The following is a 25,696-nucleotide window of genomic DNA, read 5'->3' on the forward strand; positions in this document are numbered from 1 at the left end:
TGGAACTCACTCTATAGACCAGGCTGGCCTGGAACTCACTCTATAGACCAGGCTGGCCTGGAACTCACAAAGATCCAATTATCTCTGTCTCCCAAGTGCTAGGATTAAAGGCGTGAGCTACCACAACCAGGCAGTGAGAGCACTCTTTACCCCCACCCCCAATTAGAAACATCACGCTGCTCTCCACCTGAGCACATGCTGTCCCTTCAAAGCAGACACAATCCCGGTCTCCCAGGACTCACGGCTAAGGGAGGATACAGGTGAAAATAGCCTCATAAACATATATGCCCGAGAGGGTGCCCAGAGAGCAGGCATTGAGCACAGGGCAGTATGTGTGTGAAGAAGTGACTTAAAAAAAAAGCTTCATTTTTATTTTGTGTGGAGTGGAAGGACACATGAAAGCCAGAGGGTAACTTGGGGGTCACAAGGGTTAAACTCAGGTCCTTTAGTCTTGGTTGCAAGTTCCTTTACCAGCTGAGCTACCTGGAGCTGCTGTTTTACCAGATGTTAATGCTGGGAGCTCCAAGGTGGGATAGGAGTGAGGGCTGGGAAAACAGGAAGGGGGCTGAAGGCAACAGAACCTTCCAAAAACAGCGTGTTGCAGAGGCCCAGGGGCTGGAAGGGTGCATGCAGGGTGCTCACAGAAACTGGAAGGCAGCCAGAGACAGGGGAGGGGGTGACTGGAGCACAGAGAAGGGGGTGTGGTGTTTGTGGAGGCTGGAGGTGTGTCCTCCAGGGCCTGGTGGCCAAAATATTATCACCTAGACTGACCTCCCGGAGGGAGACCAAGTAGCCCAGAGTGGGTGTGGATGGAAAGTGGGCTGACTCACTGGCCATTGGGTGGCAGGGTCCACCCTAATGGTGGGCGGGAGGCTGGGTGGGGTGGATCATACCTCCCTCCTGTCCGTTCCTAGAATGTCTTCTCAATAACTGCTGAGCAAAGAAAACCCCTGGGAACTTGATTGACAACTTTGATGTTACCTAGAAAAGGGCCAAGGTGAGTGCCCGGGCAAAATGTGTCCCTTCCTGAATGCTGGGGTGGATGTAGGTCTTTCTCCCAGCCTTCTGTCCACCTCCCCCCAGTGTCCCCTGGGTGAGTGTAGAATTCCCTATCCAGCTGTGGCCTGGGTCAGGGAGAATGGGTGGCACCACTAAGGGTCACAGTGCTGTGTGTGCAGAGGGCCTGTCATCTGCTTCTGCTGTGCTTGTGGTTCCATGGCTGAGGGCAGCTGGGGCAACTGAGGGCAAGGGTCTGAACATAAGAGATGCCCTCTGTCCCTTTCTGACCAAGGGTCCCAACCTAGACACTCTCCCAACTCCGGCTTAGTCAGCGCAGTGGAGGGCTCTTGACATTACAAACCTGTCGGTCCCCTCAGCTCCCCGGGTTACCTGTGCTGCAGCATAGGCTAGACCAGGGAGAGGTTCTGCTCAGACGCAGGGCCAGGGTACAGAGGAATGCAGAGGTAGCCGGGACAGGGTAAGGTAGGGTGGGTGGTTTCAGAGGTGAGGCTAAGAGCCTCTTCCTTCAGAGAACCCCACATGCCCTGGGGGAGAGGCTAGGAATCTGCTGAAACCTGCCCTCTGAGGGAATGTGGTCTTAGCTGGACTGGAGTTGAGCTGTCCGTCAGCTCTCAAAGAAACCAGTGAGTGCACCTGTTGTCTTGTCTCTGTTCAGGTGGTAGGACAACAGGAGGAACGGGGTGGGGGGGCACAGAAGGGTGGCTCACACTGGGTTTCCAGTCTGTCTCAAATGAACTGTCCAGTGAGAGAATAGGTGTGAGGACTTTGAAGAAGAGTTACTTCAGGCAGTTCCTGTCTTCCTGAATGACTGCAGTCTTTTTTTAAAAATATTTATTTATTTATTTATTATGTATACAATATTCTGTCTGTGTGTATGCCTGCAGGCCAGAAGAAGGCACCAGACCCCATTATAGATGATGTGAGCCACCATGTGGTTGCTGGGAATTGAACTCAGGACCTTTGGAAGAGCAGGCAATGCTCTTAACCTCTGAGCCATCTCTCCAGCCCCATGACTGGAGTCTTACAGTCTCTTCAGGGGAGGGAACTAGGCCTCCTTGGTACTCCTGGACCAGAGGGAGGCTTCAGGATTTTATACAATTTGACCTTTCTCCTGTAGGTTTTTTTTTTTTGTGAGGGGAGAGGGGTTTTGCCTTGGCCAATTGGGACTCAGAATCCTGGAGAAAGCAGGGTTGGGGACAGGCCACTGGAATGACACCTGTCCCTTTCATTTCCAAGTGGGATGACATGCTGTGGCAGGCAGGGGCCAGCAGGGGGCTCTGCTGGCTGTGGCACGGACAACAGCAGTGTGTAGTCAGGATCCTGGGAGCCCACAGAGACAGGGATGAGTCCATGTGGGCACACCCTAGTGTGGGTGTTACAGGTGGTTGTAGGCTCGCTGGGGCTTAGCACAGACTGGGTGTCCTCTGTAAGGTTAGATCTCAGACAGAGTCTCACACTGAGCCAAAGAACTCTTCAGTAGTCCCAGCACCTCTGCGTGGGGCAAGGCTGGGAAGAGTGTTAGAGGCCGTTCTGTTTCCAATGGAAAGGATCCCATGAATAGCAGGGACTTTTTGTGTGTGTCAGGGTTCCTGACAGCCCAGGAGCTTCCCTGTGTGAAACTCTCTAGGAGCCCAAAGTGGATAGCAGCAGTCCTAGAAAGATGTGGACTGGAACTCCAGGTCCCTCAGAACCAAGGTTATCCAGGCCAGGTTCAGCCAGGCTAGGGGCCTTCTAGGACAGGTGTATGCAGCATCCTAGGCTGGTGATTCATACCAGCTGCTATTGACATTTCCCCCCTTTAGGTGGTGGTGGTGCACACCTTTAATCCCAGCACTCAGAAAGCAGAGGCAGGAGAATCTCTGTGAATTCGAAGCTTTCCTGGTCTACAGAGAGAGTTCCAGGATAGGCTCCAAAGCTACATAGAGAAACCCTATCTCAAAAAAAAAAAAAAAAAACAAACCAAACCAAACCAACAACAAACCATGTCTGTGTGTCTGTGCGGGATGTAGACATGTACACGTGAGTGCATGTGCCCATCAAGGCCAGAGGTGTCAGTCCTAGCTAGTGCTGGAGTTCACCTGATGTGGGTGTTGGGAACCAAACAGGTCATCTGGAAGAGCAGTGAGTTCTCTTAACTGCTGAGTCATCTCTCCAGCCCCTCACGAAACCATTTTTGAGTGTATAGCTCTGTGACATTAGTCACACAGACATTGTCACCACCATCCACCTCAAACTATAACTCTGCAATCATTGAAGCAGCAAGTTTCTCGTCTCTCGGGAGGCTAGGCCACCATTCTCCTTTCTGTCTCTGGGAATCTAAGCATGACATATAAATGCACTCCCTACGAATCTGTGTGTCTGGCTTAGTTCACTCAGCGTGTCTTTAAGGCATGTCCCTGTGAATACTGCATCAGAACTCCATTTCTTTTGCAGACTGGGTAATATTCCTCTGGGTTGACCTAATATATATATATTTTGGCCAGGGTTTCTCTGTGTAACCCTGGCTGTTCTGGAACTTTCTCTGTAGAACAGGTTGGCCTTGAACTCAGAGATCCTCCTGTCTCGCCTCCTGAGTGCTGGGATAAAGGCCTGTGCCACCACCACCTAGCTTGATATACTGTATGTTATCACATTCGTGTGCCGTATGGTTAACTGACTTATCTGTAGACGGGTGCTTGGATCACTTTCACCTTTTGGCTATTATGAAGAATACAGATGTTCTTTGTTTTATTTTATTAAGACTAAGTCTTAATGTACACCAGGCTGGTTTTGAACTCAGAGAACTGCCTGTCTCTGCTCCTCAGATACTGTGATTAAAATGTCATAGGCTATCATGCCTTGGCCAAGAATGCTGTTGAGAACATGTGTATGAAGTTCCATACTGTTCTCCACGTCAGATGCATTACATATATATGTATATATTATATATATTAAATAACACATGATATATATGTAATATAGAAAATATATGTATTCCCTCTATTTCAGTTTTCCCACATTCTTTCTTAAGATCCAAATAATCCTCTCCCTCCCCTGCCCACTCTCACAGTCTCAAGTACCAGAAGTTGGCCTCAAACTTACCATGTAGTTGAGGATGAACTTGAACTTCTGATCTCCCCGTTTTTACCTCTTGAATGCTAGGTTAACATTCCAGTCATAAAGTGTGCATGCGTGTGCATGTGTGTGTGCGTGTGTGTGTCTAGGCACTCATTTGTATGCATTTGTGCAGAGTTTAGAAGACAGCTTTGGGGGCTGGAGAGATGGCTCAGTGGTTAAGAGCATTGCTTGCTCTTCCAAAGGTCCTGAGTTCAATTCCCAGCAACCACATGGTGGCTCACAACCATCTGTAATGAGGACTGCTGCCCTCTTCTGGCCTGCAGGCATACACACAGATAGAATATTGTATACATAATAAATAAATAAATAAATATTAAAAAAACTTAGAAGATAGCTTTGGCTGCCATTCCTTGGCCACTGTACACTTGGTCGCTTTTTTAAATTGTTTTATTTTGAAAGGTTTATTTATTTGCCGGGTATGATGATGCACCTTGTTAGTTCCGGTACTGGAGAGGAAGAGGCAGGCAGATCTCCGAGTTTGAGGCCAGCCTGTCTATGTCTACATAGTGAGTTCCTGGACAGCTTATTTCATGTGCATTAGTATGGTTAACTAATGTGTGTCTGGTGACTGTAGATGCCGGAAGAGGACATGGGATCCTGAGTTGGACCTGGGGTTGTGAGCTGCATGTGGGTGCTGGGAGTTGAACTGCAGTCTTTGCAGGAACAGCCAGTGCTCTTTACTCCTGAGCCATCCCTCTCTCCAGCCTTAGACCTTTTTTTGTTTTTGTTTTTGAGACAGGACCTCTCATTTTCCTAGAGTTGAACAGTAGGCTGGACTGGCTGGCTGGTGAACCCCAGGGGTCCATTTGTCCTGCCCCCCCCCCTTACTGGGATCAGATGCACACACTGGGCTTGAACTCAGGTCCTCATGCCTGCAGGGTAAGCCCTTTACTGACTGAGTTCTCACTCCAGCCTAGAAGTTTCTGAAAGTCTACCCTGGACAAGAGCTCTCCAGAGCAAATCCATTTCTGAAAAACAGTGGCCTTGGTTCTTAGGGAGGCTGTCGTGGTACCCTGAGGCAGTCTCTTTCTCCTGTCTCTTAGGACAGACAGATGCTGACCAGGTCTTCCAGAAAGCCCAGCATTGCTGTGAGGCAACAGGCCCTCACTCTCTGGGTTTGATTTGAGGAGGCATAGCCAGAGAGGACACCCAGAAGACCTCAGACAGCCCAGGGGCATCTGGGTGGAGTGAATCAGGGCGGAGGGGACTGTGTGGCCCTGTCCCACACTGCTTGTGGTTGCCTTGGCAATGGCCCAGGTGTTTACTTTGTGTCTGACTCCAGGCTCACCCTCTGTTATAAATGCTCATTTCCCACCATGAGCACAGACTCTGTCTTTGGGCCTCTGTCCCTTGGCGTCACCAAGGCTGGTCACAGCTCTCCCGCTTGGTGGTAGTCCTGCCAGCCTGGCACCTTATCCATGCTCCTCATCTGCTGGGAGCAGCCTCCACTTGGGGATTCATGTTGCCCATTCCCAAAGGGCCTAGAAACCAGGTCTGTGGTCTCTCTTCACCTCTGAGGGAAGGCAGTGTTTCTCAGCCCATAAAAGCCTGGGTTGAGCCGGGTGATGGTGGCGCATGCCTTTAATCCCAGCACTCGGGAGTCAGAGGCAGGCGGATCTCTGTGAGTTAGAGACCAGCCTGGTCTATAAGAACTAGTTCCAGGACAGGCTCCAAAGCCACAGAGAAACCCTGTCTCGAAAAACCAAAAAAACAAAAACAAAAGCAAACAAACAAACAAACAAAAAACCTGGGTTGGTGGGGGAGGGGAGGGGGTGCACACCTTTAATCCCAGCATTCGGGAGGCAGAAGCAGGTGGATCTCTATGAGTTCGAGGCCAACCTGGTCGACAGAGCGAATTCTAGGACAGCAACAAAAAGGCAGGAATGGTCTGCTGTGGGAGGGGCCGTGGTGCCACTGTGTGCAGGGGAGTGCCCAGGTCTGAGAGTGTGCAGTGACACTATGTTTGTGCAAACTTAGCTGAGTGTCTACATGTCTTGTTATCAAACCTGAATTTTCAAACTCCTACTGTGTGCTCTGGGCCTCTACTATTTTTTGCTTTTTTGAAATTGTCTCACTATGTATGCATGTGTGGCCTGAATTCGTTGTATAGCTCAGACTATCCTCAAACTGTCCTCCTGCCTCCCCAGTGTTGAGGTTACAGGCATGTATTATTACACCCAGCTAAGACTCTCTGTAGTTGACTTAATTTTCTCAACATTCTTTGGCTGAAAGTTTCTATCCACCTCCGTTTTATCACTGAAGATGCCAGGCTCATGTGCCTGACTGGGATTGTCCCTGTCCCTCCTGGACAGATTGGCTGTCAGGCATGGATCATGCTTCCCTGCACCCTGCCCCAGCCTTCCTCTGCCTTTACTGTGACCCACTTTGAGAGGAACAGGGATGGTGTGCCCACAGACCATCCCAGCCCTGGGCCCAGTAGTCTGGGAAGGTCAGCATAGGTGGGGAAGACCTTTTGAATCACCTCATTCTAGCTGCCTGGAACAGCACAGGGTCCCAAGCTCCAAGCTTCTGGAGGTGGTGGTGTGTCAGTGGAGGGGCTGGGAGCTGCAGCTCGCCTGGCCTGCTTGTCAACTTGGCCTGTTAGGACACGTCAGGAGGGGCCTCTGCTCTATTGAAGCTGGGAACTGGGATGCGAATGGGGCTAAAGGGTGGAGGAGGCCCTGGAGGCACTGCCCTGGAGGGAGGAGACTAGGCCAGTGGGCCGGCATTGTTTATCACGTGCGCACACGCCTAGGAGAGCCCCGACTGTGGATTTGTCCGTGTCTGTGAGGTTCTGGGTGGCTTTGGGTCTGTGTCTGGTGGTGTGACAGACCAGATGGATGATTCTCTGGGGGTGGGGGCCCTTGTTGGTCACCTGCGGTGTGGGACCTAAGGTCTGGGAGGAGGCGCTGAGCAAGCAAAGGAAGGAAGAGCAGGCGGGGCTGACCTTGAGCCCTGTCCCCCGGCTTCCTGAGTTGAGTTGCGGCTCCACAACGCTATCAGCTTCCCTCCTTCTGTCCCTGACCCTTGGGCTGTGGGACAGCTCTCCTCCCTTTCCCTGGTTCCTGGTGACCAGGCTTAGACTATGCAGGCTTCCTTTCTTCTGCTCTTGAACCCCCCTCCCTATGGGCTAGCTTGGGAGCCCATCACTGCCCCTCTCAGAAGTCCAGCCCCTCCCCCCATGTCACATAAGGAGCCCCCTTTGTGTGTGAGGACTACCTGACCTGAGGCAGCGAGAACAGCTGGCTGGGCCTACGTCTGTTGCTGCAGGACCCTGGGAGGCTTCAAGAGCTGGGAGACATTCCTGATGGAAGGGCCCTGCTGGCAGGAGCTGTGTGTGCCTTAAGCTTCCAAGGGATCTCACGCTGACACTTGGCACCACTCTGGGTGGGGTAGTTGAATGGATAACCCAGAGGTAGTAAAGAGGGATCTGGGGGTGGGGTCAGACCCTGGACCACAGCTCTGGTGACACAAGAGTGAGGGCTTCCCTTTCTCTGTCCTCACCCTCTTGAGTATCATTATAGTTTAAATAGGAGGTAGGCATGGTGGTAGTTGGAACGCAGAGGCAGGTGGGTCTCTGTGAATTCAACACTAGCTTACTGTACAAAAATGAGTTCCAAGCCAGTCACGGCCGTACATTGAGACCCTGTCTCAAAAAAAGTGTGTGTGGGGGTGAGAGCTGGAGGGATGGCTCAGTGACCAAGAGCAGATTCTCTGTAGCAAGAGGACTTGAGTTTGGTTCCTAACACCCGTGTGGATGGCTTACAACCTTCTGTATTCAGCTCCAGTGGAGCCAGTGCCCTCTCCAGTCCTCTGGGGATCTGTACTCACGTGTACAGTGCACATACACATAATTCAAAAATAACAAAAATAAGTCTTTTAAAAAAAATGAGAGCCAGGTATGATGGTGGTGCACATCTGTAATCCCAGTACTTTGAAAGGTGAAGGCAGAGGCTCAGGAGTTCACAGTCACCCTCAGCTACACAGCCTTGAAATCCTGTTTCTAAACCAAAGAACAAAAAAAAGTATTAAGAACTCTGTCAGAGCCAGGAGTGGTTATAAATGCCTGTAATCCCAACATTCTGGAGGCTGAGGCATTACTGTGAGTTCAAGGCCAGCCTGTATTCAGAGTTCTATGCTAACAGAGCCATACCCCCCCCCCCCAAAAAAGCCATCATGAATGTCTAGCACTTACAGAAGGACCACAATTAGCAGTACTTTTTAGAATTCTGGGTGCCCTTCCTTTCGGGGTCTGTCCTGAACCCCTGGTCAGGGATCCTTTGGAAGATAAGTGGAATAGATTTTGCCAGCTGAGCCACTTAGGGGGCTGGGAGGGGCTGGCCCGTGCGTGATTCCGGCAGTGGGGGAGGAAGCGGGCAGGGTGTGGGGGGAGGACACACTGGGCAGGAAGGCTTGGAATAGAATCTCAGCAACGCCTGGTATTTCCCAGGCTTGCCCCTCCCCCTTGGGCTCTGGGGCCCACCCCACATTCCTTTCCCAGAGGAAACCGGAGGGAGCTGGCTCCCCAGGCCGAGCAGATCATTTCTAGCTGTGGCCCACCTTTGAGGCCCTACTGTGTGCACTACACGTGCCCTGCCCCCTTCTCTCTCTGTCTCTCCGCTGAGGCAGCCTTCTCTGCATCTGCCAGGTTAGAAGACAGAAGTGGACGCTGGAGATTCTGGTCTCTTTCCAGGTCTGTGTAAGCCTGGACAGTGTCGCGTCCTCTGCCCTCCCTATAGCTCTCAGGCCCCTCCAAGTCTCAATCAAACACTCATTATTGGCCAGCCAGGAGAGGCCCAGGGGGTGGAAGAATGAAGAATCTCTTTGCTTAAACGCAAGACCTGCTTGCAGCATGACAGGAAGGTGCTAGCCACACAGGTCTGAGATCTAGACTCCAACCCTCCCCCAGTCTATGTAGAAGCCACAACGTGGATTGCAAAGGCCAACACTGGAGATTTTCCTCTGACCTCCTACGGAGGTGGCATGTGTGTCCTCATCAACACATAAATAAAAAAGGAAAAAAGTCTGGCATAGGTGGCAAAAGCAGAGACAGGCAGGTCGGGGCTATCCTGGTCTATATCTCAAGTTCCAAGACAGCTAGGGTTATGTAAGGTGGCCCTTAGGCAGCTGGGAAGACTTAGTGAGGAGGCCTGATGGAGTCAAGGACATCTTTGTGTCTGCTCTCTATTTTGGCTCCAGAGTCAAAGTGGATGAGGACATCTTGGTGGGGTGACCACCTGGTCTAGGAAGGTATGGCCCTTGGGAGGAAGTGACAAGGGGGGCAGAGCAGGACTTGGTCGAATGCTTCTTGATTTTCTAGTCACCCAGTGGGAGAAATGCAGACTCAGTCCCACTGTCCCTGACTGGTCCCTTCCTGCTCTCCCGGAGTCCTGACTCAGCTCATGGCAGCCTGGCTCTTCCCGTTGGGCTTCCGCAGGGTGGAGGTGGGGGTCCAGCTCTTGCATGGGCCCCACAAGCAGCAAACAGGAAACAGAAGAACAAACCCATTCCCTGGCTGACCCGGTCCCCCCACCCTGGGCCTCACCCTCACCCTTCCTCTTGTGTTCTTCCTTCCCTCCATCCTGCCCACCCACTCCCTCTCTCTGTGGTCCTCTTCTGTGCCCTCCTGGAGCTACTCTCACAAGGACCGCCTTCCTGGCAAGTGAGGACAGTGACTGGCCAAATGAGTGCTTGAAAGTAACCCAGCTCTGTGGCTCTCCCTCTTAGATGGGCTCTGGGCTTGTGTCCCCTTCTGCCGGGGATAGACTATCTATATGTCTATGTCTATCTATAGACTCTCTGTGCATAGCCTGTCCTATCATGGTGGTTGTCTTGACAGATGCCTTCAGGAACTCAGGGTATGAGTGACAGTGGAGAACCCAGGGCCATTGCCTTCCCTGTCTCTGCTGGGGGAAAGGATGGGACCTGGAGAGCCAGAAAAGGGGAGAGAGAGGTGTCTGGGATCAGCCAGCTTCCCATCCCACTCATTCTGGAGGGGGCAGAGGGAGAGTGGACAGCTTGGTGACACCTAGTTCATGGGCAAGTGTCCTGGGGAAAAGGAGTGAACAAGCCTCCTTGGGGAGATTGGAGTGGGGTCTCTGTGGCATGAGGGCTCTGGTCTGGCAGTACGTGTCCCACTTGAAGAGCACAGCGTCCTGAGGCAAGCACATCTGACTAGTGTCCTTGTCGCCAGCCTTGTATGTGGTTCAGTGGGCATCTCTGTGGAGTCTGAAAGGGTCCAGCATATCTTCAGGGGCTGTGCTTGTATGTGTTCCCCAGGGGGTAGGGATGTTTGCCTGGGAGGATGTCCGAAGGTATAATAACCACACTGAGAGTCTGTGAGTACAGTGTGTCTCCGGGGGACAAGTGGAGAGGGTGCAGTGAAGCACACAACTAGTACATGTTTCTGCAGGAATGTGAAGCCAGTGGGCCCATAGTGTGATCACCCGATAGTGTGAGTCCTTGTGTTTGCATGGTGTGGTCGGTGTGTGCTGTGCCTGAGCAGAGACCGCTCGAAGCCTCTGGCGTGGGGCGGAGGGTGGGCTGGCGCAGCGCCGGGGCCGCCCCGGAGGGGGAGGCGTCTGTCCCAGCGACTTGCCGGCGTGTCCCAGCCGGGTTCTGGCGGGCGCCTTCACCCGGGCGGCGCGGGAGGCGCGGCCCCGCTCCAGCAGTCCTGCCGCCGTCCGCGCGGGCCGGCCGCCCCCTCGGGGCCCCTGGGCCTCGAGCCCGCGGCTCTGGGGGGCGGACTGGTACTCCTGGGCTCCGCCTGCCGCGCGGGGGTTCGAGGACGTCTCCCGCCGGGCGCCGAGCCGCGGAGTCCCGCACGGCACGTCCCGCTCCAGAGGCCAGGCCCGGTGCGCGCTGGGGCCACGACGGTGGCCGAGCTCGGGGGTCCCCGCAGGCCGCGCTACTGGGCAGCGCCGTGTGGCGCGTGGAGCGTGCGGGCGTCGGGGGTTGGCGCTGGGAGCGCGCCGTCGGTGTGGACTGCAGCGCCCCGGAGCCGCGCTGCCTCTGGCTGCCCTGTCTGAGCCACAGCGACCGCCGAGCACTCGGGCTGCGTCCGGCCAGGGTGAGCAACAGCTTTGGAGCCGGGCGGGAGCTGGATGTCAAAGACTGTGGGTGCTAGGGTTACCCACTTTCGAGCTGAGAGCATCCTGCATTCCCAGACGACATCCTTGCAAGTGGTGCGTGTGTGTATGAGTTAGGTGAGAGTCAGGGTGAGGTGGCAGCGTTTGCGTGGGAGCTTTCCCAAGGGCTCTGGATGGAACCTGGAGTCTGGGTAATGGCACCTGTGGACTCAGCCCTCCTAGTTAACAGGCAGTGGAAGGGTGGAAAGGGGGCTGATGACTGGAGGAGTCGCTGGCTAGCATATCTAGGAATCTAGGCTGGCAGAGACCCAGTGAGAGCTAGGCACTGGGTCACTAACCCGAGCAGTGGGCGCCACTCTGTTCTCCTATCTTAGTGGCCAGAGGAAGTTGAGGTGGCAGAATGCCCCCCCCCCCCAGCAAGCATTTGGTGATTCCCAGGGCCGGCAGTGGCCCGGCTGGGGGCAGTGTTTCTGATGTTCGGGGATCTGCCTGGCTGGTAGGCATGAGTCACAGTGGGCGCCGTGCCCAGTCTCAGTACAGTATTCTCTGCTATGACCTCTTTATGCTGGGGTGAGATGAGGGGGTGTCATACAGATGTAGCCAATCCATCGAGTGTCCCCTTCTGCCTGATGTGTTCCCTGGGCTGTTGGCCCTTCTTTAACCACAGCTGATGTTTTTGGATGTCTCTTTGTTTTCAGACAAGAGGGTGAGAGTGTTTACAAATAGATTCCAGTCAGGAGGGCTTAATTAACGATGCTGAGGCACCTCTCTGTCCCCTGTCTGTGAGCCTGTGTCAGGGAGCAGAGGTGCACTTCACTGTCCCTCTAGTTCTCACTGCTGATCTGTTTCTGTACCTTACACTTCTCCCGCCCTCAAGAGGAGAGCTAGACTCAGTGTTGTCCCAGGTCAGAGGGGAGAAGCAGAAACCTGCATGTAAGGTTAGCATGAGGCTGAGTCTGAAAGAGCTTCCCACAGGGGAGCAGCCAGCCCTGACTGCATCTGTGGAGTCTCCTCTGATAGGGATATGGTGGTGGTGGTGGTGGGGTGACTGACATTCTCAAGAGACTAATTGAATTGGAAGGAGTGGGAGACAGGACCTGGAAAGAAGAGAGCGAGTGGAGAGGCCTCGGTAAGTGAGAAGGGGGAGCTGTTGTGCTGGGATGAGGAGAGACCAGTGGGAGGAAGGCATACCCACTGTCCTGGATTACAAGCAGGTCCCCTCAGGGAGTGGCACCCCCAGGCAGCTGGCAGCTCTAGGCAGGATGTGTGTGTAGGGGGAGGGGAGGGGAACATGTGGAGACCTGTCCCAGCCGCTTCTCATCACTGGGGCAGCTGGTGGCTTAAACCTTAATCCAGGGCACCAGCAAAACAATGGGCCCTGCAAACACCCTCAGCTCTGAGCCTGGGTGGGAGTGCAAAGGAGGGCAGCCCACACTAGTGGGGGAGCAGGGGTTTCTGTGGGAGAGGCACTGGGGACCCATGAGATCATCTTTCCATATCAGGGAAATCAGGGATGGGTGTGTTCGAAGCTCAAGGAATTTCCATGAATGTTCTTCAGGTTCCTGGGACCCCGTGAATGTGAATGTATGGCTCTAGAAGAGGCAGGGTGTAACCACAAGGGGAAGGAACTGAGGGGACACCATTGGGTCCCTGCTAAGGACTGGGACCAGGAGTAGTCTAGGTCTTGCTTGGACCCTTCTGGGGATGGAGAGTTCAGGACCTAACCTGTTTTTTTCAGACTATGGAATGTCTCCTTTTCTGGGCCCTTATTTAGCTGATTTGTGTTCTCCACCTGGCTGTTCCCCGAGACTACAGTCCGCAGACCTATTGTATCTGTCTCGTTTTCCTTTTATTTATTGAGATTCGAGACTCTGCTCTTTCCCCTAAACCTGCTTGATGGCAGCTAAGCCTCCTGGCTGTGCACATCACGTGCTCTCTCTCCCTCTTGTAGACCAGGGTGGACAGTTTCCCAGTCCGGTCTCTTAGCTAGCAGAAGGGCAGCTTCCTGAGGGCAGAGGCAAGTGCTAGCTAGCTCAGGCTGCCCAGTGGCTGTGGGGATTTGGGGCTTTGTTGAAGGCTTCTTGCTTTTCTTACGGCCTGTCCCCCTGGGACCCGTCTTTTCTGTCAGCCTCTCTGCATACATGATTCATCTCATACTTGTTACTGCTGTTCATCTCAGTGTCCAGAGATAGTCAAGGCAGTCTTCTCTCTCCGTCACCCCTTGCTCCTGCCCCAGATGTGGTTCTAGATGGGCCCTCTCAGCTCTTTTCTTTGGATGACCTGCCCTGTCATCTAGGGGAATCCCAAGCATTCTGGCAGGATGGACAGAGGGCAGTATCTCTCATCAGCCTTCCTGGTGAACCAGCCTGGCCTTTGGGCTGAGCTTTGCAGTGTCAGCAAGTCCCTTTAGTGCCTGATGTCCAGTTGGAGCTTTTGATCCCATGCTGTTGGAGAGTGCATGTGTGTGCCGGTGCATGCAGACATGTGGCTCTCTCTGCGCTGTGTGGATACAAGACTGGTTTACATACCTGTGCCCTGCCGGTGTGCCTGCATGGTTCTGTGAGTCTGCCCGTGTGCACATCTGCTGTTTTTACTTTTATTATTCATTTATTGTTTTTTTTGGGGGGGGGCGGAGTTAGTTTCTCTATGTAGCCTTGGCTGTCCTGGAACTCACTCTGTAGACGAGGCTGGCCTTGAACTCAGAGATCCACCTGCTTCTGCCTCCTGAGTGCTAGGGTTACAGGCATGTGCCACCACTGTCTGGCTTATGTGTACATATTTGTTTGTGTTCCTGTGTTATGTTCTGTCTACATAAGTTGTGCGTGTGAATGTATTCATGCATGTCGATGTATGTGTGGGGATGTGCAAGTTGTACCACAAGTTCCTGTGCAGAAAAACTGTGTGCAGTGCCTGGCACACAGTAAGTGTGTCCTGGCTCAATTTCCAGGGAGGCAATGGTGCCGTGAGGAGACTGAAGGGAAAGCTCAGAGGGAGGAAGCTGTCAGGCTTCGAAGAGTGAGAGAGGAGGGGAACGGTGAAGGGGTCAGGACCCCGAATGTACCTGGGTCCTTGTGGCTGTGGATGTTAGTGGTCCTGTCAGGTCCTAGGCTCTGGGCAGCTGGCGGCAGGTGCAGAGCCGCGAGCATAGGCTACACGATGCTCATTCATCTGTTTCCCTTTGCTCCTGCAGCTTCCACTGGGCCCACGAGATGGGTGCTCTTCTGGACGCCCCCTCCCCTGGCAGGGGCCCAGGACACTGCTGCTGCGCAAAAATCTCCAGGATGGCTTTGGTTTCACCCTGCGTCACTTCATTGTGTACCCACCCGAGTCAGCCGTGCACTGCAGCCTGAAGGTACCTCAGCTTGCCAGTGCCTGGCCGCTATGTGGGAGCGGGGAGCTCCATGGGAGAGAAGAGCTAGTTGGCCTATCCTAGCTACCTGTCAGAGGAGTCCCTGTGGGGTCCGGCCTGGCTCATTCAGAGCCACAGTAAGAGGGGAGCTTTAAGGAGGCAATACTCAGTGTTCGCTGAGCCTAAGACTCTTGCTCCGTGACTGTGAACAAACTCCCTAACTTTTCTGGACTGGGTCTTGCCAGGGGGTGCAGAGGTGAGAAGTCAGTATGTACAGAGCTGCATGTGTCTGTGTGACACACACACACACACACAAACACACACGGTCTCTGCAAAGGGAATGATCATTTTGGGTAATGGGCTCCTTGTTCACTTGTCCACTGGTTCTTGACCTGGGTCATCTCTTCAGGGACACCCCCCCCTTATTTGCTGGAAAGAGTCCTGAGGGAGGGGTCCAAGGGCCCCCGGGTCTTAGTCCTAACTCAATCCTGTGTTGTGGATTTGGTCACTGTGGATTTAGAGCCATCTCACCAACTCTGTGACTCAGTTTCTCCTGAAGGCTGCTTTGCCTTGACCCCTAAGAGCTTTTCCATCCCTAATACAAATGCCTCAGACTCTGAATCATAGAGCCAGAACTTCTCATAAGGCCACAAACTGGAAAGAGAGTCCCTGAAAACAAAGGGTGTGGAAGACAGGAGGGTAACTAGGCAGCAGTGGGGCTCCCAGCCTCCCTGCCTGCAGAGGAGACAAATTTCTAGTAGAGTCCGTGAACCCCTCTCTCTCCTTCCCCCAGGGCTGGATGAGCCTGCACAACTGCTGGGGAATTATTGCTTGGGTACCTTGACCCCACCTGCCACACAACCAAAGCATTAGGTTTCCCTGTATGTCTCTGCACCTAGTATGCCTGCTTGCATGGGTGTGGGTAGTGTCTGCAGGCTGTGGTGTGTGTGTAGGTCTGACACATGTTGTGTGGCTTTCACATGTATATGAATCTTTGATACTAGGATCATCACTGTCATTGGCTATGGCTATGCCTAAGCTTCGGATGACCAAGGGCACCAGCCCCTTCACTCCTGGAACCCCTGGTCCTACCCTTCCTTCTTTCTAGCTCCTGCCACCTTCTCTTAGGACACTGTGGCAGTGAGAGGCTGTGCTCTCGCGTGTTGGGCTCACTTTCTCATGGGTCACTGGCCAACTCTGGGGCAAGACAAGCCAGGATTGCTCCCTCCCTTTCTAGAACCTGCCCTGGACTGAGAGATGTTCTCATCCTGAGGCAGTAGGAGGGAGCCTGCAGTGAGCTTAGCTGTCCAGATGCACCTGTTTGCCTCTGCCACCCTCTGCCCATGCTGTCAGCCCCATCAGTGGGCATGCACCTCCCACGGGAAATCCTTCCTGGTGCACCTTGACCTGACTGGGCCGCCAGTGGGTCCTGAGTTTGGTCCAGCTTCTGAAGGGCTGGACAGTGTGACCATGAATGTCCTGTCAACTCCGATGTAACACCCGCTGGCTCAGCCTGTCTCTGTTCTTCTGGTTCTTCTCCAATAACCAGTACCCTCACTGGGATGGACCCCTGGCCCTCCTAGCAGCTCCCCCTCACCCCTGTAGGTAGCTTCAAGAATCCTGTGCCTTGCCTGACACCCACTTCTGCTTATCAAAGAACCGTTCCTGGCCTCTTTTTCTTTCCTTTCAGACCAGAATGGCTTAGTCTGACTTCACCACTTGCTGGTGTTGGCTCAGCATATCCAGCCCTAAGTGTGCACCCCTCCCCCTTGCTAATCGGACCTCCCAGCACATTCTCTGAGAGAGATATCCCTGTTTACACTCATCAGACTACTTATCTTTGTCCTCCTGGGTCCTCTGCATGTGTGTTGGGGACCTCCTCCCTTGGGTTACAAGGGACCTTCTCCCTAGGGGAAGAGGGCATGAATCCCTGGTAGACTGGATGTTCTTGGAAGTCTGGGATGCTAGTGCAGTGGGACTGGCACATCTGAGAATAAGGTGTATATACTTAGTGGACATTGTTCTGAGCCGGACTCTGACAACTCTCTAGTCTTCTTGCTGTTGGCTGGTTGGAAGGAGACAAGGGTTAGAGTGGGGATCTCAGCAGGATGCTGCTGCTGCTGGGGGCTGAACAGGCGCCACACCCATCTCTCTTCCCGGCAGGAGGAAGAGAATGGAGGCCGAGGCCGAGGAGGAGGAGGAGGAGGAGGAGGAGGAGGAGGAGGTAAGGGGGTAGAACCAGGGTGGGGCAGGGTTCTCTCTTGCACTCCAGTGGGCCCCACCCTCTTTTTTTTTTTTTTTTTCCCCGAGACAGGGTTTCTCTGTGGTTTTGGAGCCTGTCCTGGAACTAGCTTTTGTAGACCAGGCTGGTCTCGAACTCACAGAGATCCGCCTGTCTCTGCCTCCCAAGTGCTGGGATTAAAGGTGTGCGCCACCACCGCCCGGCCCCCACCCTCTTCTTGGCCCGCCCCCACCCTCTTCTTGTCCACACCTCTAGTCTTTCTCCTCTTGGTTCCTGGCTAGGGTAGCTCCAGGCATCTCCTCCTCACTCTCTGTTCTCCTCCCCATTTCCCCCTCTCATGGTTGTCTTCCTATGGGCCTGTCCCTCCCACAGCCATCTGATACTGAGTACTCTGAGTGACAGATCCCCATCTGGTCCTACCCTCCCTCTACTTTCTCCCAGAACAAAGTCTAGGTTAAGGCTGCAGGATCTGCGCATCAGGGTTGGGGTGTACTGAGCATGGGTTCATCTTGTGGGTGGAGACAGTAGACAGTGAGGTCCTGAAAGGAATAGTGGGACCCTAAGGCATGTCTTCAATGTGAGCCTAACTTGCCTTACCGTTACCTTTGCTATCTTTTTGTTTGTTTGTATTTTGAATCAGGGTTTTTCTGTGTAGCCTTGGCTGTTCTGGACTCACTCTGGTAGACCAGGCTGGCCTTGAATTCAGAGAGATTGGCCTGCCTCTGCCTCCCAATTGTTGGGATTAAAAGAGTGTGTCTCCACTGCCTGGCTCACCTTTGCTATCTTAAGAGTCCTTTGCTGGCTCTCGAGCTCCCCAAATGTTAAAGCGGACCTTCCCAGACAGGCAGCTCTCCTGCCCTGCCTCTGTCTGTGGGCACTGTGGGGACACGATCCTCCTTAGTCCTCGTGCCACTGCCCTGCCTCTGCCTGTGGGTAGCCATGGGGACATGATCCTCCTGAGTCCCCATGCCACTGGAGGAGAAGGAGCCCACTGTCCTAGCACAGGTTCCAGTGACGGAGTCTTGTTGACAAGTGATGGAGTTAGTATCCATCCTGTGCTCATGCCAGCATCCCAGGGTTCTCATAATTCTGCCTGGAGCCCTTGACCCAGGAGAAGGAAGAAGAGTGGGAGAATACTGGGTTTCTCTCTGGTCCTGTGATACGTCCTCTCTCCATACATGTGAGGCCTCACCAAGTTTGTACCTTTTTAAAAAGAATTCAAATTTTAAAAAATCAAGTGCATTTAAAAGAGTATTTTATGTTTGTATATGCCTGGGTATATGTCTCTTTGTGCACCATGTATGTGCAGGAGCCCATGTATGTTAGACGAGGGCACCAGATGCCCTGGAACACGAGTCACAAGCAGTTGTGAGCTGCCACGTGTGTGCTGGGAACCAAACCCAGATCCCATACCAGAGCAGCCCATGCTGACTCACCTCTCCAGTCCAGATTAGGGCCTCTCTTTGAGGATTATCAGTGTGTGTGCCCGGGATAATGCCGGAGTACGCATGTACCGTGACTAGTGTGTGGAGATGAGAGGATGACTTGGTGGCATTAGCTCTCTGCTTCCACCTTTATGTGGGTTTCAGGGACTGAATTCAGACCATGCAGATGCCTTTCCCTGAGCCATCTTCTCAGCCCCATAGGGGGCCTCCTGTATGGGGCCCTTCCCTGTGTCTTATGCATTGTTTGTGACATCTGTATGACAGAGAACTCTAGAAGGGCAAGGGCTGTGTGTACATATTGTGTGGCGTGGCTTCTAGTACAGAAGAGGGGCTCAGCTCATGGCTGTGGGCAGCTCTTTATGTGTCCTTGGTGGTGTCCTTCTCCTGCTGTGGGACCTTGTGTGGCTGTGGGCATAGGTCCTGTGGAAGCGCGGTCATTGCATGTTTGTGTCTGTGTGTGATCATCCTCTGAGTGTGTCCCCTGTATGTATAGCTATACATGGGTGTGGCCTTCAGCAGCCACGCCCAGCTAACCTGGCTGATGCCCACCAGGACCCTCCCCCCGGCACCGCCTGGAGCCCATGGACACCATCTTTGTGAAGAATGTGAAGGATGGTGGCCCCGCCCATAGGGCAGGGCTTCGCACAGGTAAGCCTGCCCACTCCTCTGGGGCTCCCTCCCTTTCCTTCTCACTGGGTTGGGGTTCTTGAACCTAGATGCCGCCGAGGAAGTTCCTCTCCTCTCACTGTCATTCATGCTTGGTCCAGGGGTAGCCTCCACCCCTGCTTTGGACTTTGACATGTGGTCCCATTCCTTGTCCCTAGGAGACCGGCTGGTGAAGGTGAATGGGGAGAGCATCATTGGGAAGACATACTCCCAAGTCATAGGTCTGATCCAGAACAGGTGAGCTGCCGACCTTCTTCCTTCCCCAACCTGGGCCCTGCAGTTGGATCCCTCTCCCCTGGACCTCGCTGCCTCCGGGCTGACTCTCTCCTGTCTCTGCAGTGATGACACCCTGGAGCTCTCCATCATGCCCAAGGATGAGGACATCCTCCAGCTGGTGAGTCCCTCTGTCTGCATGGAGGGCCCCAGTGGGAGAGAAGAGAAGGAAATAGCCTGACATTGCTCAACTGGGGTTTCCAGGCCCATCCCTGGGCTGCGGACGCTTGTTGCTTCACTCAGGGCTGCTCTGTGCTAGGGAGACAGGAGGTGCTGGCCTTGGTAGGCAGGATTCCTGCCAGGGTATCTGAGAGGGTGGCTCAGCGGGCCCTGCCAGCCTGGCATGTTCTTGTTTGCTCCTGTGAGAGGTGCCTGCTCCCTGTACCCCCTGCCCACTTGGCCTGAGCGAGCACGGCTCTGCAGTTGCACACAACAAAGAGCACTCTTCAGCACATCCCACAGTCACAGACACCGCTTCATACAGAGCAGGACACTCATCCATAGCACGGTATGACTCAGCGCCATATAAGACGCACACGCATTGCAGGCCCAGGCGAACAGGCCCTCTGTCTCAGTGTCACCATGGTTCCCCCTCTGTGCCAGTGTACCACAGTGCCTGTGTAGCACACGGCAAGATCTCACAGCAGTCTGACTTGCACCTTGGGCTTGTAACACAAATGCTGCACACATCTGGATTCTGAGGTGCCGTAATGCAGACACACACTGGCGTGTAATTGCAGTGCTGCCCGCAACTGCCTCAGCGTGCGGCAGCCCTTCTCAGGTACCTGTGCTTAGTGATATCACAGGATCCTAAGTTCAGGCCCATGGGGATCTAAACTCTGAACCCATCACCCCCAGCGCCTCAGCACGCTCAGCACATGATGTGGAGGATGCCACACATGTATTGTGTGAAACAAACCCAAAGCCCTGTGTCTGGAGCCTGAAACACTCCCTCCCCTTTTCCTCGTGTCCTGTTCTTGGTCTGATGAATTTTACCCAGATGCCAGCTTGCTTGCTCCTTAGGTCACTGCCCCTCAGAGGATGGCTGAGGGCCAAGCCCCAGAGGCTTGTAGCTGCTGTGCTGGCCTTGGCTGTGGCTGTGTCACTGTAATGACAGGGCCACACTTGGCATGATGCCTCCATGGGAACCTCCATTCCTGACCTCAAATGTCCCATTGGTCTTCCTGGAGATGAAGAGGAAAGACTGGAGGGGATGGCTTACCCCAGGTCTTAAAGAGTTTGCCTGTATGCCAGACTTGAGGCAAGGCCACTATGAGAGAGTACCAGGACATGACCCTGGGGTACCCTGGCTCAGTACAGCTCTCAGATCAATGGGGTGGCAAGGGCAGCAGCCTTGAATTCTGCCAGACCTAAACCCAAGTGGGCTGCCAGCCCCAGATGTCAACATCTGGGAGCTTCCACTACCCTGCCATCTCCAGGCAGCCGGAGGGTGGGGCCCAGGCATTCCTGTGGTTGGGAGCCAAGGCTGGAGGCCAATCGGGCGGCGGCAGTTGCTGACGCCACCACCGACGCGGCAAGTCCCCTCCACACCCATCCTCCCTCCTCCTACCGCCAGGCAGCCGACAGAGAGCCGGGTGGTGGAGAGGGGGAGCTTCAGGGAGGGCTAACTGAGGGGACTGAGGGACCCAAACCAGCAGGGCAGGGGCTGTGGTGGGAGGCAGCAGGGTAGCAGACACGGGTTGGCGGGATGCTGCCTCCGCCACCGTGATGCTGGGAGCTCCGGGAGCCAGCGGGATGGCAGGAGGGAGAGGTATGTGTTGCTGGCCCAGTATGCCAGGCTGGAGGGGCCCGAGTGTTCGGGGGTGTGGTTAGCTGGTCCTTGTCACATGATGTTTGTGTTTGGTACTGGAGGGGTAGTTATTTGTGTATCTCATTGTGTGTGCTGCGTGTGTTAGGGTGTGTATCTTGTCTGTCTGTGATGTGTAGTATGTGTGTGTGTCTGGCTCACCCTCCCACCCTTTGCTTCTACATCCTGAGACAGCCCCCTCAGCTCATCTAGTGCTGGACTGGGTCAGGGACACAAGACTGCTGTCCCTGGGGGGCTGCCTCCTTTTTTGGCTGAGCCTGGGCGCCAGCCCTGTCACTCCTCAGCAATGCAGCGTCAGCTTTAGCAGCCAGTGCCAAATTCCAGGCCTAGGGGTGGCCCGAGGTGGCCCAAGGCCCCTTAGTCCGTCCAGCCCCTTCTCTAAGCCCGCTTCTGGGGAGCAAGAGATGGTCATGTTCTTCACCCCAAGGCTCAAGCCCTGGGCCCCGGTTTACACCACCCTGTATTGAAGGGGCAGTGGGCTCTTCCAGCCTCTGCCCACCCTCAGACCACCTTTCCTTGGACACACCCCTTAGCCAGCTTTCTACTGTTTTCTTCCACCTCCAGTTTTCTGTCCATTTCCCCAGCACTCCAGAGGCTGTGGGCATCGCTGGGCATAAAGGAACAGTAGGCGGTGGAGGACAGGATGGGGGAGGACCCTAGCGAGCAGATGCTGGAATGTTTGTGGCTAAAGGCTGTCCTTGTTATAAGTCTTAGAGAAATCTGACTATTTCTAGAGAGAGAGAGAGAGAGAGAGAGAGAGAGAGAGAGAGTCTTATTTCTTTGTCCTTCCTCAGGACTCTCCCTGGAGCATACCCTCCTCTCCTCAGGATGCCCTTACTTAATCATCTCCCTTCCATTCCCTGCTGAGGACTTTGGTATTTTAGGGCTGTCTCATTTCTCTTCTGAGTCCAGTCTGGTCATGCTTCTATGCCTCTGTTTCCGGTCAGGCCTACTCCCAGGATGCCTACCTGAAGGGCAACGAGCCGTATTCTGGAGAGGCCCGCAGCATCCCAGAACCACCTCCACTCTGCTACCCACGGAAGACCTATGCCCCGCCAGCCCGGGCCTCTGCCTGGGCCACTATGGTGCCTGAGCCTGTCTCAGCACTACCCACGGATCCCCGGAGTCCTGCTGCCTGGAGTGACCCAGGGGCCTGTGTCCCATCTGCCACCCGTGCCCACCTGGACAACTCTTTATTGGGGATGAGCCAGCCCCGCCCAAGCCCTGGTGCCTTTCCCCACCTCCCTTCAGAGTCCCGGACGCCCCGTGCCTTCCCAGAGCCCGGCAGCCGGGTGCTTCCCAGCAGACTGGAGTGCCAGCAGGCTCTGTCACACTGGCTGTCAAATCAAATACCCCGCAGGGCGGGGGAGAGACGGTGCCCAGCCATGCCACCACGGGCCCGCAGTGCCTCCCAGGACCGGCTGGAGGATGTGACTACCCACCACCCATGGCCCTGCTCCACCTCCCAGGATGCCTTGAGCCAGCTGGGCCAGGAGGGTTGGCACCGAGCTCGCTCAGACGATTACCTGAGCCGGGCTACCCGCTCTGCTGAAGCACTGGGGCCAGGAGCACTGGTGTCACCTCGCCTTGAACGCTGTGGTTGGGCTCCCCAGCGTCCATCTGCCCGCACCTCTGCTTGTCCTTCTCGGGACCTGTCAGGGCCCCAGGCCCCTCCTTCATCTGGCCTGCAGGGTCTGGACGACATCGGGTACATTGGGTATCGGAGCTATAGCCCATCATTCCAGCGCCGGACTGGTCTCCTGCATGCGCTTTCCTTCCGGGACTCACCTTTTGGAGGACTTCCCTCCTTCAACTTGGCCCAATCTCCTGCACCATTCCCACCGGAGGCCTCTGAACCACCTAGAGTCGTCCGGCCAGAACCTAGCACCCGAACCCTGGAGCCTCCTGCAGAGGATCACCGTGATGAGGTGGTCCTGAGGCAGAAGCCTCCAACGGGTCGCAAGGTCCAGCTGACCCCTGCAAGACAGATGAACCTTGGATTTGGTGATGAGTCCCCAGAGCCAGAGGCCAGAGGAGAACGCCCAGGCAGGAAAGTGGCCCCTTTGGCCACTACAGAAGACTCTCTGGCTTCTATCCCCTTCATTGGTGAGTGGTGTTCCAAGCAGCTGGCTATGGATCCCGTCTCTGTCCTTTTGTGTCCCCACTGCCTGTCCCCTGTGCCCGTGACTGGGCTGTGCCGATGGGATCATCTGGGTTTGACCCTTCGTTCTTCCCACTTCCATTCATCTTCCAGTCCAGCTTTTCTTTCCTCCCTCCCTTCGTCCATCCTTCCTCTTTCCTTCCTGCCTTCCCTTGTTCATTCATTCGTCATTCTTAACTTTCCTCTTTCCTTCCTTCCTCCTCTTCTTCCTTCTACCCTTTGTGTCTTTCATTCTTTGTTTTTCCCACTTGTCCTACATTCCTCCAACAAATACTTACGTCAGGCACTGTGCGAGGCTTCTGACTTCCCTGGGGGGTGGATGGGCAGACAGAAAGTACATGGACAGGCTCTGTGGATGGGGAAGGGCTCCGTGGCCTAAATGGGTGTGGTCAGCACTGGGAATATTGAAAAAAAATTGGTTAAGAAGGATTCGAGGTAGATGGAGGAAGAGAAAGATGGAACCGTGTAGAGCCTGCAGAGAGAGGCAGAGTGCTCTTCCGGGCCATGTGGTCCTTTCCTGTCCAGGGCCAAGCTTGGATTTCACCCGAAGAACAGAGGAGGCTGTGGTGGCTGTCTGTAGAGTGGGAGGGGGAGAAGGCAGCGAGGCGAGGGTGATCCCCAGCTCTCTGGCTTGGGAGTGCAGAAAGAATAAGAAAAGGGTTAGGGCTTTGAGGGTGCAGGCTGGGCTGGGCTATGGGCTTTAGAGAAAGCCTGGAGTGTAAGATGGTGATGTTGGGCCTAAGACCTGGGACTGAGTTTAGAGCTGAGCAGGCCTGGGAATTGAGGAAGTTCAAACAGGATGGTGCGAAGCCATCAGCAGCCTGCAGTGGGGATACAACCCTGTTTCAGTGCATTCTCGCCGAGCCACTGTCAGGTGCTCCGTCTACGGGGACGACACAATGCTTGTCCCCAGCCACCAGTCTGCTAGAGTGCTGTCTGTGTTTTAGGGACCTGCTCCAAAGGGGGTGGCCCAGCCCCTGCTAAGAGGAGGTACTTCCCTGCCACATTGTGGTGGGCGAGGCCCCGTGGGGAGTGGGCATGTTGCCAGAAATGCCCTAGTGAAGAGGAGCTGAAGGGTTTGCAGCTTGTTTGCCAAAGCCTGATGAGACTCGGGTATTGAAGCAGCCTATGTCCTTCACACCTTCCTCCCTCTGCTGGCAGATGAGCCCACCAGCCCCAGCATTGACCTCCAAGCCAAGCATGTCCCTGCCTCTGCCGTGGTCTCCAGTGCTATGAACTCAGCCCCTGTTCTGGGCACCAGCCCATCCTCACCAACCTTCACCTTTGCCCTCAGCCGCCATTACTCCCAGGACTGCAGTGAGTATCTCTACCCTGTGCCAGCCCCTCCCCTACTGCCTGGTCCCTGTGGGTCTTCTGCCCAATGTTGGTTTGCTTCCAGGTGGTTTTTGCTTCTTCTGGGACCCCATGGGAGATCCCACCGTGACCCCAACCAGAAGGGAGGGCTCCTAGGGTAGCTCCCAACCCGCTTCTTGCTAATCCTGAGGCCTTGTATGGGCACCTTTTCAGGCAGCATCAAGGCAGGCCGCCGCTCCTCCTACCTTCTGGCCATCACCACAGAGCGTTCCAAGTCCTGTGATGACGGACTCAACACCTTCCGGGATGAGGGCCGAGTGCTCCGGTGAGGCCCTGCCTGTCTGGGGTGGGGTAGTTTCTGTTCTCTTAGGTTGGGCCATGGGTTCGGGTGGGTGATGAGAATGAGGGCCGCCCACAGCCCTCATCTTGGGTCTTTGCTTCCCAGGCGCCTTCCCAACCGGGTCCCCAGCCTACGGATGCTGCGGAGCTTCTTCACCGATGGGGTAAGCCAGCAAAACTGTGTGCTCTTAACCACGGAGCCATCTCTCCAGCCCTTGGTCTTCTTAGGACAGGGTCTTGGTAGACCTTGAAGACAGGGTTTGAGTCCAGCCTGGCTTCCAGCTTGTGACCTTCCTGCCTTAGCCTCCTGAGTGCTAGGAACCCTGTGCCACAGTTGTGCTTCTGTAGGCCCCCCTGAGACTTGCTCTGAACCACACCCCCACAGCTGCTGCTTCCTGTCCGTCTCTCTGTGCACTTTCCTTGCGTGCATCATGCACATGTCTTTTAGCACCTTAAAGACACGGCCATGGCCACCTGGCTCCTCTTTATCACTTCCTCAGCTTACTGAACTCTCCCTGGATGTGCCAGCTCGGAGGCTGGATTCCTGTTGACACCATCACTTCCTGTTTAACTCCTGGTGGGCTTGACTACCTGTCCCATCACTACTTTGGTCTTTGTTGATGTTCCCACTTCCCCTGTTTACTTAACTCCTTATTGCCACAATGGCTTCCCGTTTCCTCAATTCCTTCATGGCTGTAAAACTGAGGGAAGGCCCGGGTTGGCTTTTCCAGCGTGGGGAGGCAGGCATTCTGCTGGCAGATCAGACCCTTTCCTCCTTCCTGGCTTCTTCATAAGGTCCCATGACCTCAACACAAATGGTCCAGAGAGGACAAGCAAGGCCCATGAGGTCACAC

At 54.6% G+C, this 25,696-nt stretch overlaps 1 protein-coding gene across 3 annotated transcripts in view; it reads left to right on the plus strand.

Moving 5' to 3' along the window:
- Nucleotides 1-25,696, plus strand: part of Arhgap23 (Rho GTPase activating protein 23) — a 76,086-nt gene that overhangs the window by 15,302 nt on the left and 35,088 nt on the right. The window contains exons 1-9 of one of the 3 annotated variants that reach the window (XM_050156739.1): nt 10,745-11,206; nt 14,416-14,577; nt 18,814-18,909; nt 19,086-19,164; nt 19,267-19,321; nt 21,976-23,134; nt 24,351-24,506; nt 24,717-24,828; nt 24,949-25,006. In XM_050156739.1, the coding sequence (XP_050012696.1) occupies nt 18,843-18,909; nt 19,086-19,164; nt 19,267-19,321; nt 21,976-23,134; nt 24,351-24,506; nt 24,717-24,828; nt 24,949-25,006 (1,686 nt within the window). In that variant the 5' untranslated portion in view covers nt 10,745-11,206; nt 14,416-14,577; nt 18,814-18,842. Of the gene's footprint in view, nt 1-10,744; nt 11,207-14,415; nt 14,578-18,813; nt 18,910-19,085; nt 19,165-19,266; nt 19,322-20,819; nt 20,972-21,975; nt 23,135-24,350; nt 24,507-24,716; nt 24,829-24,948; nt 25,007-25,696 lie in introns of those variants that run through there. The other 2 variants (XM_050156740.1, XM_050156741.1) reach the window with 2 other exon arrangements.

This window comes from Alexandromys fortis, unplaced genomic scaffold (genome assembly GCF_014885135.2).
Source record: "Alexandromys fortis isolate MF-2015 unplaced genomic scaffold, M_Fortis_MF-2015_v1.1 scaffold_31, whole genome shotgun sequence".
NCBI classification, from domain to species: domain Eukaryota; kingdom Metazoa; phylum Chordata; class Mammalia; order Rodentia; family Cricetidae; genus Alexandromys; species Alexandromys fortis.